At 39.8% G+C, this 21,411-nt stretch overlaps 1 protein-coding gene across 1 annotated transcript in view; it reads left to right on the forward strand.

The window, feature by feature from the left end:
- Nucleotides 1–1,460: 1,460 nt before the first annotated feature.
- NXPH2 (neurexophilin 2) overlaps nt 1,461–21,411 on the forward strand; it is an 82,378-nt gene continuing 62,427 nt past the window's right edge. Inside the window, exons 1-2 of the mRNA XM_075284556.1 lie at nt 1,461–1,962; nt 2,172–2,321. Of these exons, the coding sequence (XP_075140657.1) occupies nt 2,271–2,321 (51 nt within the window). The 5' untranslated portion in view covers nt 1,461–1,962; nt 2,172–2,270. The remainder of the gene's footprint in view (nt 1,963–2,171; nt 2,322–21,411) is intronic.

Raw genomic sequence — 21,411 nt, forward strand, 5'->3', positions numbered from 1 at the left:
GCAAAAGTCAAATTAAAGTTTGCTGTAACAGTGAAAAGCTTACTTTATCTGTTGATAGAACATAAATAATAGAAAGATATATAAAAATAGAGCATACTGATATAGGACTATTGCACATATGAGAGGGATTTGTATCATATATATATATTAAGATATAGAAATAGATAGATATAAAGATAGATAAACAAACATTCGATATTAGATAGATAGGAGATAGATAGATAGATTGATAGATAGATAGATAGATAGATAGGAGATAGATAGATAGATAGATAGATAGATAGATAGGAGATAGATAGATAGATAGATAGATAGATAGGAGATAGATAGACAGATAGGAGATAGATAGATAGATAGATAGATAGATAGATAGATAGATAGATAGGAGATAGATAGATAGATAGATAGATAGATAGATAGATAGATAGAGCACATACTGAATACCCCATTGCTCAATCTGGAAAGGGAAGCATCACCTATCTGCCCGTCTATCAATCTATGTGACATCTATCTATCTATCTATCTATCTATCAAATATCTATCTATCTATCTATCTATCTATCTCCTATCTATCTATCTGACAGGTAGATAGATAGATAGATAGATAGATAATTCATCAATAGATAGATAGATAGATAGGAGATGGATAGATAGATAGGAGATAGATGGATGGATGGATGGATGGATGGATGGATGGATGGATGGATGGATAGATAGGAGATAGATAGATAGATAGATAGATAGATTAGATAGGAGATAGATAGATAGATTAGATAGATAGATTAGATAGGAGATAGATAGATAGATAGATAGATAGATAGATAGATAGATAGATAGATTAGATAGGAGATAGATAGATAGATAGATAGATAGATAGATAGATAGATAGATAGATAGATTAGATAGGAGATAGATAGATAGATAGATAGATAGATAGATAGATAGATAGATAGGAGATAGATAGATAGATAGATAGATAGATAGATAGATAGGAGATAGATAGATAGATAGATAGATAGATAGATAGATAGATAGATAGGAGATAGATAGGAGATAGATGGATAGATAGATAGATAGGAGATAGATGGATAGATAGATAGATAGATAGATAGATAGATAGATAGATAGATAGGAGATAGATAGATAGATAGATAGATAGATAGGAGATAGATAGATAGATAGATAGATAGATAGATAGATAGTAGATTTGCTGTGTTATTATATATGTGTTCTCCGTATTATAGTGCCACATCCCAGCTCCTGATTTCCCAGTTTCTTCCTATTTTCTGCACCAGATACTTCTTATAATGTTCCATTGACTTTTTTTTTCCTTTCTAACAAGCCCCTGAATCTATAAATCAATAGTTGTTCAGTCCCAGCCTCAGCCCCAGCCGACCAATCAGGTGAGTGCCAGCCGGCCGGGGCTCACAGACTATCCAGATAATCAGCAGACTCCACAATGGACTGGGAGATTAATTAAAAGTGAGGAGTGTGATGTGAGCGCGGCAGTGCGGGCTGAGCAGAGCTCTGGTCACATACAACATACTCTGGATCTATTGGAAAAAAGTGCCATTGGCAGGCGCGGAGTGCTGGCGACAGCAGCAGGCTGCCACTGACAGGCTTGGAGGTGTGCCTAGCCACTAATGTAGCTCTGCGAGCCGGATACTCCAGTGCCCTGCTGTCATCCAGCTGCCTACATGGGGATATACTAGCCATGAGATGAGCCGGGCGCACAGCACTACCTGGAATTAGCCTACAGGACCACTCACAATGCAGCAATATACTTAACTCCATCCCCTCTGGGTGCAAGAACAGGCAAACTTGGCAAAACCCACACTACACCTTTCTTTGGGTGCACTGTATATTTTATTACCCGAAGAGTGGAGGACACTATGCCTTTAAGTTCTGCATGGGACCTGGGAAACGCAATGAATTGTCCTGGGGTCATCGCCTGAGACAACGGTAATGACTTCTTCTGACAACACTTCTTATTCCACATGTAGCAGAGCTGAGTTAGTCACTTTAGCCATTGTAACTCAGTGCTGTAAGTTTACCTGATGTCCTATAAGAAACTCATTTCCATGGGATATGCCAAATGACAAACTCATCTCTGCTACATCTACTTGTTGGTTGTTTGTGTAGTTATAAGATATTGTCGCTTTTGTCTTTAGGACACTCGCACTGCATCTCCTGCCTGCTCAATGTGGCTCTGGGTGAAAACTAAAGACACAAGCTCATGAAATAATCTCCTCGATTCCCGAAACACCAAGATGGAAATGCATTTCTTCTCTCTTCTCCTGGCCAAGTGTCTTCTTCATCTGGTAGGTCCAATTCAGTCTTATTACAGACAAGTTTGGGATGGTAAAAACTTAAATGACCGGGGTGAAAAAGGAACAGAGAGATAGATACATAGAAAAATAGATAGATAGGAGATAGACAGATAGATAGATAGATAGATAGATGATAGATAGATAGATAGATAGATAGATAGATAGATAGATAGATAGGAGATAGATAGATAGATAGATAGATAGATAGATAGATAGTTTCATAGAGAGAAAGAAAGAGTTACATATGATATAGATAGATATGAGATGATAGATAGATAGATAGATAGATAGATAGATAGATAGATAGATTAGATAGGAGATGATAGATAGATAGATAGATAGATAGATAGATAGATAGGAGATAGATGGATGGATGGATGGATGGATGGATGGATGGATGGATGGATGGATAGATAGATAGATGATAGATAGATACATAGATAAATAGGTAGATAGATAGTTGCAAAGAAAGAAAGAAAGAAAGAAAGAAAGAAAGAAAGAAAGAGAAAGAAAGAAAGAAAGAAAGAAAGAAAGAAAGAAAGAAAGAAAGAAAGAAAGAGAGTTACATATGAGATAGATATAGACAGATAGATAGATAGATAGATAGATAGATAGATAGATAGATAGAAGAACAGAAATAAAGGTACTGTAGATAATCTACATGTAGCAGGCTCAGTTTTTCCTTTAGAGCTCATTGTGATAGATATAACAAAACTTAACACCTTATCATGTATGTGCTCACAACCATAAAAGAACAAACTCAGCTCTGCTACATGTGTATGTATTCAATAAAATCATGTGTGTAATAACTCATCTGTCTGATAAATATTTCATGTCTGGGTGTTGTCTCTCCTACCTTGTGTTACCTATTGGAGTTCTGTATATAGCATCTTACCTGGTATATAGCATATTACCTTATATACTGCATATTACCCTGCATATAGCATCTTACCTTGTATATATCATCTTACCTGGTATATAGCATATTACCTTATATACTGTATGTTACCTTGTATATATCATATTACCCTGTATATACTGTAGCATCTTACCTTGTATATAGCATATTACCCTGCATATAGCATCTTACTTTATATACTGCATGTTACCATGTATTTAGCATATTACCCTGTATATATCATCTTACCTGGTATATAGCATATTACCCTGCATATAATATATGTATGTAATATCTTACCCTGTATACAGCATCTTACCCTGCATATAGCATATTACTCTGTATATAGCATTCCAACCTGTATATAGCATCCCACCCTGTATATAGCATCCCACCCTGTATATAGCACCTTCTCCTGTGCGCTGCCTCTCTGCATTATGTTACTGTGAGTGCAGTTGTTTTTTTTCTGGCTGTGATTGATGTTCTTGGAACGACGGATATTTCTTTCTGAATTTTTGCAAGTTTTGTTCTCTTGAGTTGAAAAGGAAAGATACAAAGACCAGATCAGAGCCAGTGGCGCGGCGGATACAGTCACAGATACAATGTCACAAATACACAGTCACAGATACAATGTCACAAATACACTCACAAATACACAGTCACAGATACACAGTCACAGATACACAGTCACAGATACAGTCACAAATACACAGTCACAGATACACAGTCACAGATACACAGTCACAGATACAGTCACAAATACACAGTCACAGATACAATGTCACAAATACACAGTCACAGATACAATGTCACAAATACACAGTCACAGATACAATGTCACAAATACACTCACAAATACACAGTCACAGATACACAGTCACAGATACACAGTCACAGATACAGTCACAAATACACAGTCACAGATACACAGTCACAGATACACAGTCACAGATACAGTCACAGATACACAGTCACAGATACAATGTCACACATGACAAAATTTACAACAGAAAATTCAAAATATTTAAGTGTTAGAACTTTTAGGGCACAAACATTGAAAGAGAGATTTATAAATATTTCCATATCAGCAATACCTGACAGATAATCTGTAGAGAAATCATTGGGATTTGCAGATTATTTTCTATTATTTTATTATTTTAATTTCTTTTTTTATTGTAGAGTCATTGTTGTGTTATTTGTAGAAGTTTCAACATAATAATAATAATCTATAGCTACCCCTCCCCTCCTCACCCCACCCCAACTCTCCTAGCTACTACCCCAACCCTCCACCACTACAACTAGCCTTCTTGCCCCTACCTTCACCCTCCTTGCCAATACCCTGTCCCTCCTCACTCCTACCTCAACTCTCCTTGCTGCTACCCCAATCCTCCACTACTACCCCGTCCCTAACCCTCCTCCTTCCTACCCCAACTCTCCTTGCCCCTACCTCAACTCTCCTTGCCCCTACCCTGACCCTCCTCCCCCTACTCTGACCGTCCTCGTTCCTACCCTCATTCCCATTATGGGAAATGACCACGATCAAGCCATAACCATCAGGGGTCGCCATACTCAGGCTTTGCTCTGGCACAATATGGCCGTCCACCTTTTAGCATCCATATTATGGTCCCAATGATGGACCCCTAAAGCTCCTCCTGTGACCCAAACATGGATAACCATAATCTTATACCAGTCTGACAGAATTTCGAGGGGTTATCCTGGGTGTCACCACATTACGGTCATATCACTGCAGTATATAACTGGCCTTAGTCAGCTGTTACGTATGTAGTGCGTCATTGAATATATCGCTATACAATATGCAGCAGAGCTGAGTCTTCATCTATGTTATCCAGGTCTACCACCATTGTAGGCCCAAAGAGTTAAATGACACATTCAGCTCTGCTACATCAGTATACAGCAGTGTTACAATGTCTGGTTGTGCATTAATATTAATAGGACATCCCTATAATATTGATCAGATTTCCTTGGGGCAAAGACTAATCTTCTTGCCCCACTATTGTATCTCAATATACTAAGGGCAGAGTGACTTGTGGGTGCCCAAACTACCCCTCCAAGTGCAGATGCCCCCCCAGGTATATATCTATTTTCCAGTCTTTGAGTTCCTCATTGGCGTCTTCAATGTTCCTGTCTCCGGCCATCTTGCCGCTGTCATCTCGTCTTCTACTCAGTTGGACTCAATGGTATTTTCTAGTGAATTTACGGCTTATTAAGTCATTGTCAGTTATGCTCATAACAATATATATATATATATATATATATATATATATATATATATATATTAGTATATACAGTGAGAGTGCTCGCAGACCACACCACAGGGGCAGTGGACACCAGTATATACCGTATACAGTTGCCACACTAATGGTAGACGGGAACCTGTACAATATATAATCTATCAGTTGTCATTCTGGGGCCGGCACAGGACTGCGAGAGCCATGGCTGACCTGTCCTACATATAGGCTGGACGGAAAGATCCATGAACTAATCCACGGTGTATGTGCTGGATACATATGGCAGTCATATATCATATAGTCCTCTATAGGAGAGGAAGAAGGAAGATATAGAAAAGCTGTATTATATAATAAGGAAAATATCACAAGGATTAATCATTAATAATTCACAATTTATTTCCTTTTATATTTATATAATCTATATCTATTTATCTGCCACTATAATATCTATCTATCTATCTATCTATCTATCTCCTATCTATCTATCTATCTATCTATCTATCTATCTATCTATCTATCATCCATCATCTATCTATCTATCTCCTATGTATCTATCTATCTATCTATCTATCTATCTATCTATCTATCTATCTCCTATCTATCTATCTATCTATCTATCTATCTATCTATCTCCTATCTATCTATCTATCTATCTATCTATCAATCATCCATCATCTATCTATCTATCTATCTATCTCCTATCTATCTATCTATCTATCTATCTATCTATCTATCTATCTAGCTCCTATCTATCTATCTATCTATCTATCTATCTATCTCCTATCTATCTATCTATCTATCTATCTATCTATCTATCTATCTACTCTATCTATCTATCTATCTATCTATCTATCTATCTATCTTTCCATTTCATATCTATCTATCTGTCTATGATCTATCTATCTCCTATCTATCATCTATCTATCTATCTATCTATCTATCTATCTATCTATCTATCAATCTATCTATCTATCTATCTATCTATCTATCTCCTATCTATCTATCTATCTATCTATCTATCTATCTATCTATCTATCTATCTCCTATCTATCTATCTATCTATCTATCTCCTATCTATCTATCTATCTATCTATCTATCTCCTATCTATCTATCTATCTCATATCTATCTATCTATCTATCTATCTATCTATCTATCTATCTACCTATCTTCTATCTATCTATCTACTCTATCTATCTATCTATCTATCTATCTATCTATCTATCTATCTATCTATCTTTCCATTTCATATCCATCTATCTGTCTATGATCTATCTATCTCCTATCTATCATCTATCTATCAATCAATTTATCTATCTATCTATCTCCTATCTATCTATCTATCTATCTATCTCATATCTATCTATCTATCTATCTATCTATCTACCTACCTGTCTATCTATGGTGATAATTCATTGACCTAGTCTAGGAAACATCTCCCATCTGCCCACGTGTGAACACGCGCCATACCCCCAGTAGATTTCGCAGCCTTGGATATTTCTGCCCCCTACTTTTGCACTTTCCTGGGCATTGAGTCTATTAATTGGTTGAGGTGTATAAATCGTCTGATAGTCGGATTCATTTGCATAAAAGCAGCAGAAGTGCAAGGAGAAACTATCTCCAGAAAACACACGCACTGGAAAACTTTCTTCCTCCCGCTCCCCCGCTGTCTTGCATCTTAATGCCGCCGCCGCACTCACCTCACCGATGTGTAAGAAAAAAAAGAAAAAATGTAATAAATAAATGAAGGGAACCTTGAAGAGATTAAACACCCTCTTAAAGAGGCGATTTCTCATACGACTACATGAGTTGATTGATTAGTTTCTGAGAACGCGTGTGTCAAATATTAATCCGCCTCTGGATTGTGCTGGCAGTGTAATGCTGGGGGAGGGGGGAGGGGGGGTCTCGCAGCCACTTTAGCAAAGCAATGAATTAGAGAACTGCAGTCCGGCGATAAGAGGAACCGTTCTTTCAAAACTGCCAGATTGGCGGACAATAGCGTCCTGTTTACCTTCTACACATTTCACTGGAGGGGCTTTTCTTTGCCGCTTGATGAACAGAACACTGATGCACATGTTCTCCGTAGCTTTGGGGGATGGAAAATGGAAAAAAAACGACTTAGTGGCGGTGTCTATGTCACATAGAGCGATTATTCTTCGCAGGATTTCATTTCCACACAGTGGGTAGCAAGACGGAAGAAAGGTATTAAGGCAAAAAAAATCCATATAGACAATGGGATCCCGATAATCCGGCATCGGATAATCCGACACTTGAGCCGCATGATAATATTACATGAGGTTGGCGAACCGGGAATCGCAATCCGTCAGATTTATTGTAATATTGTAATGTAATTCCATAATGTATCGATGATGGATTAAAGGAATAGCCAAAGGATACAAAGTATTGGGATTGTTCATTGGATATTTACTAAAAATGAAGATATTCAGATGAGAAAATCCAATAATATTAATAATAATTCGGTGTCAGGAGATTACAACGCACTTCCGATAATCCAGCACAGAATATAAAAATCATCTGGAATCCAAAATGGAATCTAGAAGAAAGTTACTAAGTGGGAAAAGCCTCTGATTGTAAGGTTAGACCTACATGACGTGTCGCTTGTCACAAAGTCACAACGAAGTTGTACAACAAATATTTCATACATCTCTGTCAGGAGACTGCAACGCAACAGTCACGGGAAAATCAGCAATAACTTGTGATATATCTGTGTATTACAGCCAAGGCACAGACCGGTAACATAGAGCTAGAATAGATGTGTAACTTATATGCAACTTATTGTCACAGGACATTCCATCATGTAGCCCGAGCCCTATATAGTCCAATAATCTCCAAAACGGTGTTTGGTGAAACAGTGATGTCACAGTACAGAGATAATACAGTGATGTCACAGTACAGGGATAATACACACAGTGATGTCACAGTACAGGATAATACACACAGTGATGTCACAGTACAGGGATAATACACACAGTGATGTCACAGTACAGGGATAATACACACAGTGATGTCACAGTACAGGGATAATATACACAGTGATGTCACAGTACAGGGATAATACACACAGTGATGTCACAGTACAGAGATAATACACACAGTGATGTCACAGTACAGAGATAATACACACAGTGATGTCACAGTACAGGGATAATACACACAGTGATGTCACAGTACAGGGATAATATACACAGTGATGTCACAGTACAGAGATAATACACACAGTGATGTCATAGTACAGAGATAATACACACAGTGATGTCACAGTACAGGGATAATACACACAGTGATGTCACAGTACAGAGATAATACACACAGTGATGTCACAGTACAGGATAATACACACAGTGATGTCACAGTACAGGGATAATACACACAGTGATGTCACAGTACAGGGATAATACACACAGTGATGTCACAGTACAGGGATAATACACACAGTGATGTCACAGTACAGAGATAATACACACAGTGATGTCACGGTACAGAGATAATACACACAGTGATGTCACTGTACAGAGATAATACACACAGTGATGTCACAATACAGAGATAATATACACAGTGATGTCACAGTACAGGGATAATACACACAGTGATGTCACAGTACAGGATAATACACACAGTGATGTCACAGTACAGGGATAATACACAGTGATGTCACAGTACAGAGATAATACACACAGTGATGTCACAGTACAGGATAATACACACAGTGATGTCACAGTACAGAGATAATACACACAGTGATGTCACAGTACGGGGATAATACACACAGTGATGTCACAGTACAGGATAATACACACAGTGATGTCACAGTACAGGATAATACACACAGTGATGTCACAGTACAGAGATAATACACACAGTGATGTCACAGTACAGAGATAATAAACACAGTGATGTCACAGTACAGAGATAATACACACAGTGATGTCACAGTACAGGGATAATACACACAGTGATGTCACATAACAGGGATAATACACACAGTGATGTCACAGTACAGAGATAATACACACAGTGATGTCACAGTACAGAGATAATATACACAGTGATGTCACAGTACAGGGATAATACACACAGTGATGTCACAGTACAGGATAATACACACAGTGATGTCACGGTACAGAGATAATACACACAGTGATGTCACGGTACAGGGATAATACACACAGTGATGTCACGGTACAGGGATAATACACACAGTGATGTCACAGTACAGAGATAATACACACAGTGATGTCACAGTACAGAGATAATACACACAGTGATGTCACAGTACAGGAATAATACACACAGTGATGTCACAGTACAGAGATAATAAACACAGTGATGTCACAGTACAGAGATAATACACACAGTGATGTCACAGTACAGAGATAATACACACAGTGATGTCATAGTACAGAGATAATACACACAGTGATGTCACAGTACAGGATAATACACACAGTGATGTCACAGTACAGGGATAATACACACAGTGATGTCACAGTACAGGGATAATACACACAGTGATGTCACAGTACAGGGATAATACACACAGTGATGTCACAGTACAGAGATAATACACACAGTGATGTCACGGTACAGAGATAATACACACAGTGATGTCACTGTACAGAGATAATACACACAGTGATGTCACAATACAGAGATAATATACACAGTGATGTCACAGTACAGGGATAATACACACAGTGATGTCACAGTACAGGATAATACACACAGTGATGTCACAGTACAGGGATAATACACAGTGATGTCACAGTACAGAGATAATACACACAGTGATGTCACAGTACAGGATAATACACACAGTGATGTCACAGTACAGAGATAATACACACAGTGATGTCACAGTACGGGGATAATACACACAGTGATGTCACAGTACAGGATAATACACACAGTGATGTCACAGTACAGGATAATACACACAGTGATGTCACAGTACAGAGATAATACACACAGTGATGTCACAGTACAGAGATAATAAACACAGTGATGTCACAGTACAGAGATAATACACACAGTGATGTCACAGTACAGGGATAATACACACAGTGATGTCACATAACAGGGATAATACACACAGTGATGTCACAGTACAGAGATAATACACACAGTGATGTCACAGTACAGAGATAATATACACAGTGATGTCACAGTACAGGGATAATACACACAGTGATGTCACAGTACAGGATAATACACACAGTGATGTCACGGTACAGAGATAATACACACAGTGATGTCACGGTACAGGGATAATACACACAGTGATGTCACAGTACAGAGATAATACACACAGTGATGTCACAGTACAGAGATAATACACACAGTGATGTCACAGTACAGGAATAATACACACAGTGATGTCACAGTACAGAGATAATAAACACAGTGATGTCACAGTACAGAGATAATACACACAGTGATGTCACAGTACAGAGATAATACACACAGTGATGTCACAGTACAGAGATAATACACACAGTGATGTCACAGTACAGAGATAATACACACAGTGATGTCACAGTACAGGGATAATACACACAGTGATGTCACAGTACAGAGATAATACACACAGTGATGTCACAGTACAGGGATAATACACACAGTGATGTCACAGTACAGGATAATACACACAGTGATGTCACAGTACAGGGATAATACACACAGTGATGTCACAGTACAGAGATAATACACACAGTGATGTCACAGTACAGAGATAATACACACAGTGATGTCACAGTACAGGATAATACACACAGTGATGTCACAGTACAGAGATAATACACACAGTGATGTCACAGTACAGAGATAATAAACACAGTGATGTCACAGTACGGAGATAATACACACAGTGATGTCACAGTACAGAGATAATACACACAGTGATGTCACAGTACAGAGATAATATACACAGTGATGTCACAGTACAGAGATAATATACACAGTGATGTCACAGTACAGAGATAATATACACAGTGATGTCACAGTACTGAGATAATATACACAGTGATGTCACAGTACAGGATAATACACACAGTGATGTCACAGTACAGAGATAATACACACAGTGATGTCACAGTACAGAGATAATACACACAGTGATGTCACAGTACAGAGATAATACACACAGTGATGTCACAGTACAGAGATAATACACACAGTGATGTCACAGTACAGAGATAATACACACAGTAGTGTCACATAACAGGGATAATACACACAGTGATGTCACAGTACAGAGATAATACACACAGTGATGTCACAGTACAGAGATAATATACACAGTGATGTCACAGTACAGGGATAATACACACAGTGATGTCACAGTACAGGATAATACACACAGTGATGTCACAGTACAGGGATAATACACAGTGATGTCACAGTACAGAGATAATACACACAGTGATGTCACAGTACAGGATAATACACACAGTGATGTCACAGTACAGAGATAATACACACAGTGATGTCACAGTACGGGGATAATACACACAGTGATGTCACAGTACAGAGATAATACACACAGTGATGTAACAGTACAGGATAATACACACAGTGATGTCACAGTACAGGGATAATACACACAGTGATGTCACAGTACAGGATAATACACACAGTGATGTCACAGTACAGAGATAATACACACAGTGATGTCACATAACAGGGATAATACACACAGTGATGTCACAGTACAGAGATAATACACACAGTGATGTCACATAACAGGGATAATACACACAGTGATGTCACAGTACAGAGATAATACACACAGTGATGTCACAGTACAGAGATAATATACACAGTGATGTCACAGTACAGGGATAATACACACAGTGATGTCACAGTACAGGATAATACACACAGTGATGTCACAGTACAGGGATAATACACAGTGATGTCACAGTACAGAGATAATACACACAGTGATGTCACAGTACAGGATAATACACACAGTGATGTCACAGTACAGAGATAATACACACAGTGATGTCACAGTACGGGGATAATACACACAGTGATGTCACAGTACAGAGATAATACACACAGTGATGTAACAGTACAGGATAATACACACAGTGATGTCACAGTACAGGGATAATACACACAGTGATGTCACAGTACAGGATAATACACACAGTGATGTCACAGTACAGAGATAATACACACAGTGATGTCACAGTACAGAGATAATACACACAGTGATGTCACATAACAGGGATAATACACACAGTGATGTCACAGTACAGGATAATACACACAGTGATGTCACAGTACAGAGATAATACACACAGTGATGTCACATAACAGGGATAATACACACAGTGATGTCACAGTACAGAGATAATACACACAGTGATGTCACAGTACAGAGATAATATACACAGTGATGTCACAGTACAGGGATAATACACACAGTGATGTCACAGTACAGAGATAATACACACAGTGATGTCACAGTACAGAGATAATACACACAGTGATGTCACAGTACAGGATAATACACACAGTGATGTCACAGTACAGAGATAATACACACAGTGATGTCACAGTACAGGATAATACACACAGTGATGTCACAGTACAGGATAATACACACAGTGATGTCACAGTACAGGGATAATACACACAGTGATGTCACAGTACAGAGATAATACACACAGTGATGTCACAGTACAGAGATAATACACACAGTGATGTCACAGTACAGAGATAATACACACAGTGATGTCACAGTACAGAGATAATACACACAGTGATGTCACAGTACAGGGATAATACACACAGTGATGTCACAGTACAGGATAATACACACAGTGATGTCACAGTACAGGATAATACACACAGTGATGTCACAGTGCAGAGATAAAACACACAGTGATGTCACAGTACAGAGATAATACACACAGTGATGTCACAGTACAGATATAATACACACAGTGATGTCACAGTACAGAGATAATACACACAGTGATGTCACAGTACAGGATAATACACACAGTGATGTCACAGTACAGGATAATACACACAGTGATGTCACAGTACAGAGATAATACACACAGTGATGTCACAGTACAGGATAATACACACAGTGATGTTACAGTACAGGGATAATACACACAGTGATGTCACAGTACAGAGATAATACACACAGTGATGTCACAGTACAGAGATAATACACACAGTGATGTCACAGTACAGGATAATACACACAGTGATGTCACAGTACAGGGATAATACACACAGTGATGTCACAGTACAGAGATAATACACACAGTGATGTCACAGTACAGGGATAATACACACAGTGATGTCACAGTACAGGATAATACACACAGTGATGTCACAGTACAGAGATAATACACACAGTGATGTCACAGTACAGAGATAATACACACAGTGATGTCACAGTACAGATATAATACACACAGTGATGTCACAGTACAGGGATAATACACACAGTGATGTCACAGTACAGGGATAATACACACACAGTGATGTCACAGTACAGGATAATACACACAGTGATGTCACATTACAGGGATAATACACACAGTGATGTCACAGTACAGGGATAATACACACAGTGATGTCACAGTACAGGATAATACACACAGTGATGTCACAGTACAGAGATAATACACACAGTGATGTCACAGTACAGGGATAATACACACAGTGATGTCACAGTACAGAGATAATACACACAGTGATGTCACAGTACAGGGATAATACACACAGTGATGTCACAGTACAGGGATAATACACACAGTGATGTCACAGACACAGTACAGAGATAATACACACAGTGATGTCACAGTACAGGATAATACACACAGTGATGTCACAGTACAGGATAATACACACAGTGATGTCACAGTACAGAGATAATACACACAGTGATGTCACAGTACAGGATAATACACACAGTGATGTCACAGTACAGGGATAATACACACAGTGATGTCACAGACACAGTACAGAGATAATACACACAGTGATGTCACAGTACAGGATAATACACACAGTGATGTCACAGTACAGGATAATACACACAGTGATGTCACAGTACAGAGATAATACACACAGTGATGTCACAGTACAGGATAATACACACAGTGATGTCACAGTACAGGATAATACACACAGTGATGTCACAGTACAGGGATAATACACACAGTGATGTCACAGTACAGGATAATACACACAGTGATGTCACAGTACAGGATAATACACACAGTGATGTCACAGTACAGAGATAATACACACAGTGATGTCACAGTACAGGATAATACACACAGTGATGTCACAGTACAGGATAATACACACAGTGATGTCACAGTACAGAGATAATACACACAGTGATGTCACAGTACAGGATAATACACACAGTGATGTCACAGTACAGGATAATACACACAGTGATGTCACAGTACAAGATAATACACACAGTGATGTCACAGTACTGGATAATACACACAGTGATGTCACAGTACAGAGATAATACACACAGTGATGTCACAGTACAGAGATAATACACACAGTGATGTCACAGTACAGAGATAATACACACAGTGATGTCACAGTACAGGATAATACACACAGTGATGTCACAGTACTGGATAAAACACACAGTGATGTCACAGTACAGGATAATACACACAGTGATGTCACAGTATAGAGATAATACACACAGTGATGTCACAGTACAGAGATAATACACACAGTGATGTCACAGTACAGGGATAATACACACAGTGATGTCACAGTACAGAGATAATACACACAGTGATGTCACAGTACAGAGATAATACACACAGTGATGTCACAGTACAGAGATAATACACACAGTGATGTCACAGTACAGGATAATACACACAGTGATGTCACAGTACTGGATAAAACACACAGTGATGTCACAGTACAGGATAATACACACAGTGATGTCACAGTACAGAGATAATACACACAGTGATGTCACAGTACAGAGATAATACACACAGTGATGTCACAGTACAGAGATAATACACACAGTGATGTCACAGTACAGGATAATACACACAGTGATGTCACAGTACAGGGATAATACACACAGTGATGTCACAGTACAGAGATAATACACACAGTGATGTCACAGTACAGAGATAATACACACAGTGATGTCACAGTACAGAGATAATACACACAGTGATGTCACAGTACAGAGATAATACACACAGTGATGTCACAGTACAGGATAATACACACAGTGATGTCACAGTACAGGGATAATACACACAGTGATGTCACAGTACAGGGATAATACACACAGTGATGTCACAGTACAGGATAATACACACAGTGATGTCACAGTACAGGATAATACACACAGTGATGTCACAGTACAGGATAATACACAGTGATGTCACAGTACAGAGATAATACACACAGTGATGTCACAGTACAGGATAATACACACAGTGATGTCACAGTACAGGATAATACACAGTGATGTCACAGTACAGAGATAATACACACAGTGATGTCACACACCAGTCTCAGGATATATTACCTGACACACATTACACTGCTGCTCTGCACAGGCGTATACTAGTTCACTACATATGACATTCATCGATTCCTTGTAAGTATTGATTGCCATTGCTGTAATGTATAAGCCCCCCCTTTCCCCCACACCAGGTGCCCTGTATAGACGTGCCCAGCCTGCACCATTGACTCTCCCATCACTATGATGGCTGCTCCGTACATTTCCTCCTCTTACCTCTTGCCTTCACCTATTTTTCGTTGCACTTTAATTAAATCTACAAACTGTGAAGCTTTAATTATTACAGAGAAAAACAACAATTCCAACCGTGAAAAAATACAAGTTTAATTGTATGTAAATGAAAGGTTTATGGGAGCGCAACGCAGAAAGACGAGCCGTAGCATTTACTTCAGCTCTTGGAGATGTTCGTCAGTACACGTGTTCTCATTCTGTGTCATAAGAACACTGTATATAACGTAACAGTCATGTGTCATAAGGTGTGCAAGGTATATTATGTAGCAGACATAGGCGGGAGCAATGTCATGAAGTGGGAGAAGATGGAACGTAGCAGCAGATAATGACAACAGCAGGAGAGGAGGAGATTTATCTTGTTGGAGGCAGTGACCGATCTACTTGTAAGATGGTTGGTAAGATCAGGTCTAAGTATGGCAGGAGCAATATCATGAAGGGGTTGGAGTCAATGGTGTCACTAGAACAGAGGTAGCAGTCACAGCAGGACCCAATGGCTAAGAAGTCTAAAACCGACTGTGCCCTACGACATATGAGCGTAACAAGTCACAATGGGGCCGCACTGAAAGGAGCCCACACTCCATAAGTAAGAAAATTAAGAGCATATCTACAGAAAATGAAAGGTTTATCCAGGTTTAGTGATGTCACAAGTTCCTCCAGTGATGTCACACCCCTCCTATAGTATGTGGGAGGTCCAAATTGGCACTGGGGCTCTCTGCACAATGGTTGGGAGTACCACTGTGCTGAGAAAAAGTGAGCACTAATGATAAAGAGGTAGCATACTGGTCATATAAGTCATATAAAGTCATATAAAAAGCCTTTTTCAGTTATGACTTTGCTAAACCCTATCTCTAATATATCATATAAATGAAGACAGCAGAAGATGAAGAGTGTGTTGATCTTGTGGGAGACAGTGACCTCCTTAATGTGATTGTGTTAGCATCACTGAGATATATCTGACTAAGGAAGTGTCATGAAGTGAGTAATGCCTGAAAAATACCTTGAGGACCTCTGGTCATGTCAATGGTTACAGAAGGAGAAGAGTGTGGTGATCTTGTCGGAGGCAGTGACTTTCTTAATGTGATTTTGTTAGCAAGGAATGAGATGTATCTGACTGAAGAAGTGTAATGATATGGGTAGAGCCTGAAAACTGTATCTCAAGGCTCTCTGGTAACGTGAATAGTTACAGAAGAAGAAGAGTGTGCTGATCTTGCAGGAGGCAGTGACCACCTTAAGGTGATTTTATTAGCAAGGAATGAGATGTATTTGTCTGAGGCAGTTTCATGATGTGGGCAGAGTCGGAAAACTGTATCTCAAGGCTGTCTGGTCATGTGAACAGTTACAGAAGGAGAAGAGTGTGGTGATCTTGGGGGAGGCAGTGACCTCTTCATGCCACTCTTTGGATTGGATAGTTTCATGAAATGGGTAGTGTCTGATGATCAACTGGTTATGTAAATGGTCGCAGTATGAGAGGAATAAACTGGTGGAGAGGGACAGAATATCCTGTAAATAATCAGATCATGGGAACGATAATGGCAGCAGGATAGGAGTGTGATGATCTTGTAGGAGGAAGTTACCTATCAACTTGTGAAGGTTTGATGTTCCTTGGACCTACCACATTTTTTCTGAGAGTCCCTTCTCTCATCTGTACAGACTTCTAGTGAATGAACCCAAGTAATGACTCTAAATTTCTTCTGCTGGGTCTTTTGCCCCTGTTAGGGACCCTTAAGAGTCATCTGATAGGTGGGCCAGTCTGACCTTGTGTCCACCCACTTTCCTAGTAAGGACAGAACTGCCTGTAGTTAGTATCATGAACAGCGCATTCGTATTAGTATTCGTATTCCTGAAATTCATGGCAACAGCAGAATAAGAGGGTGTCGATGTTTTTGGAGGAAGTGACCGATCCCATTACAGGATTATTCTGATATTGAAAAAATGTTCCGCGTACTGATAGAAACTGGATAAATGTATCTAAAAGTGAGTCTCCTATATGTCATATAGGAAAACCGTGAGAAAAATCAGTGTCATATGAAAAAATGTCGTACATTTCACCCTCCCCCGTCCAATCCTATGTCAACACTTCAACACCTCCAGGGATGCTGCAAAAGCCTTAAGGATGGAGGAATATACTGAAGATAGAATATTGATCATTTCGGTAGATACCAGGGGTTACACCTGCTGGTTCAGGGGACGCCAGTGTTGTTCATAGAACCAGCTAGTAGTTATTGTACGTTGTACCAAGGCCATTGGCCCTTTATAATGCGAGTACATAGGGATGGTTTTGGCATGGCTCATCTCATGGCTCACCACAAAATCTAAATGCGTAAGGGACGGAGCTGTAAACTGTAGCCCCAGTCAATAATGAACCATTTTACCATAGGGGCTTTTGGAGCCCCCTCATTTCCTAGGGCCAATATATACCTGGTGCCTATACATCCTCTATGGCTTCATCCCTGACAATGGTTTCCAATGTTTTCCAATGTAAATGGGTAGTTTGGGGTAGTTTTTGGTTGCTGGACCACGAGTTCACCTGAGAGTTGCAATGGTACCACCCACGGACATCAGGGGTTGTTTGAGATGCCCATGGTGGGATAGGGCATGGTAAAAGGAGTCTGTCAGCAGAAAAATTGGTATCAGACTAATGACAGCACCTTGTAGAGCGGCTTTTACACTTTTCAAGGATGCCTTTATTATTCTGCATTGCAGCACGAGTGACCATAAAAATCAGTGTTTTATTTATATGCAAATTATCTTTAGGGACGTTTCTTCTCCAGCTCCTCCCCCATTGCTTGGCTATACTTTGCCCACAGTTATGGGCAGTTATCTAAAGCGGAGAGCGATGTCCTGGCAGCCCCTAAAGTCCTTTGTATGTAACTTGCATAAAAATAAAACACAATGTTCATTAAGCTGGAGCTGCAATGCAGAATAAGAAAGGCATCCTTGGAAAGTACTGCCATTAGTCTCATACCAATTTCCCTGGTGACAGACTCCCTTTAAGGGTCTGTTCCCGTGTTGGATAGGGAGGAGCTTGTGAGGAGTCAGGAGAGGAGCGCCCTGATGCTGGTGTGGTTCAGTCAGCGGCATCTTTGCAACCCCAGATCCAGTAGCCAGTTCATGGAACTGGAGCACCAACCAAACCCAGCTAGTGGTGAAACCGGTTTTAGGAGACAGATATTGTACCGCAGGGTGTCCGTCACTGAGGATCAAGCCAACCGCTAGTCATTTTTGCAAACAAGTGTCACTGTATTCACTGCCAGCAAAGAGTAAAGAACTGGGAGAGGTCCCGATGTTTCCAGCGTGTGGCTCTAGTGCTCTGCCATAGGCAACCTGTAACAGAAGGGGACGGTCTAGCTGGGTGCCTGCACCCTGAACGCGGGCCATACGAGTGCTGCATCCGGCCATATTGTGCACTGTACTGCCAACCAGATTGTGGTGTGCACCGGATACAGCAAGGATAAGAAATTTGCTGATCTGGGATGTGTCGCCGGATTCACCCTGCAGAAAACGTGGCGTTTTTATTATTCCCTGTGCAATATCGTTCGCTCCTTTTAGGATCATAAGATAAATCACGTCCTAGTTATGTGCAGTAAAAGCAAAGTAATTGAAAACATAAAATCAATAAATATGACTGGTGAAGTAAAAGGCGGCAGTGAAGTCCTATTACTAGCATGAATCTATTAATACCTTAATGGCCTATCACCGGGGGAAATCTGCAGAATTAGTCCTTGGCGATCTGGATGTGTCCGTGTAAACATTACATTGTTATGGGGGGTTTTACGCTTCTAATGGTGCAACCATAAAGAAATACAATGAGCAATCTAAATGATCGGAACGAATGGAATAGTCTCTGGGGTCGGGTTGTAGGAACGTAAATTCATGTGACGTCCTAGTCAAGGACACAAAAGATTTCTGAGCGTGTAAGTGATTTCTGTAGGACACGAGTATTCACTTACACGACACTCGTTTTAAGCAATTTGCCAATATCAGCCCAAAAAATTCAAGTCCACATCTGGAACGGAGTCCTGCGCGGAGTCTGTCTGAAATTGTGGATGAAAAAGTCGTGCAAGCCTGTAAAGTATAGGAAACAGACCCCATTATAGGTAAGATCCCATCATTAGATGGACCATTGTTCAATCCATTCCATGAGGTCCATGTGAGCGCACCCCAAGGCTCATATATTCAAGCGTCTGCCACAGTTCTGTATTTATATACTCCGGAAATGAGTGGCTTGTTGGTGCCCCCTACTACCAGCACCAAGGGTACATGCCCAATAGACCTTCTCAACTCTTCTCACGATGATGTGACCCCATTATTGTCTGATGTTTCCATGTCTGGCCACTGGAGATCTCTTCTTCCAAGCTACTTCCTATCCTATCTGAGGAATGGAATGGTACTCCATGATACTCAAAGTCTGTAATATGTGAACCTAACCTAACTTACCTCCAAATGGGACTGACCAAGATAAAAGGTCTTAAGGGTACAGGGACAGAAACATGTGCATGTAGAGGTCCATGAGTAAATGGTACAAACCCATAACCCTCTACGGACCCATATGTCTCAATAATGAGCCTGGACCAAAAAACAGGCATAGGTCCCTTTCTTAGCCCCATTCCCCATATACTTGGACCGATGATCATACATTCTATGGGGCATTAGAAAAGAATGGGTCATGGTTAGGGTTGAGCGATCGGGATCGGAAAAGATCAGATTCCGATCGGCGATCGAGTAAATTTCACGATCACGATTGGAATTCCGATCTAGATCTTTTCCAGCAGGATCGAGGTCGGAGGTTATCTCAAGATCGGCTCAACGCTAAAAGTGACTTAGCCCATAGAGAAGCATTGACTAGAGTTGAGCGATCTGGATCAGAAAGGATCAGATTCCGATCAGCGATCGAGCAAATTTCACAAATGATTGGAAATCGGATTTTAAAATCAATCCTGAAATCTCAAGATCGGCTCAACCCTAGTCATGGTGTTATCTGTTCATAACATGGCCAAGAACACGATCATGTACAGGTCACCTAATACTGATCATACATTATAATTTATTTTGGCACAGTAGGAACATCCCTAATTGTCAGTCCATTGTGAAATAGTTAAGTTGCCCCTCACCACTCCGATAT

The sequence above is a fragment of the Leptodactylus fuscus genome, chromosome 8, assembly GCF_031893055.1.
Source record: "Leptodactylus fuscus isolate aLepFus1 chromosome 8, aLepFus1.hap2, whole genome shotgun sequence".
NCBI lineage: Eukaryota > Metazoa > Chordata > Amphibia > Anura > Leptodactylidae > Leptodactylus > Leptodactylus fuscus.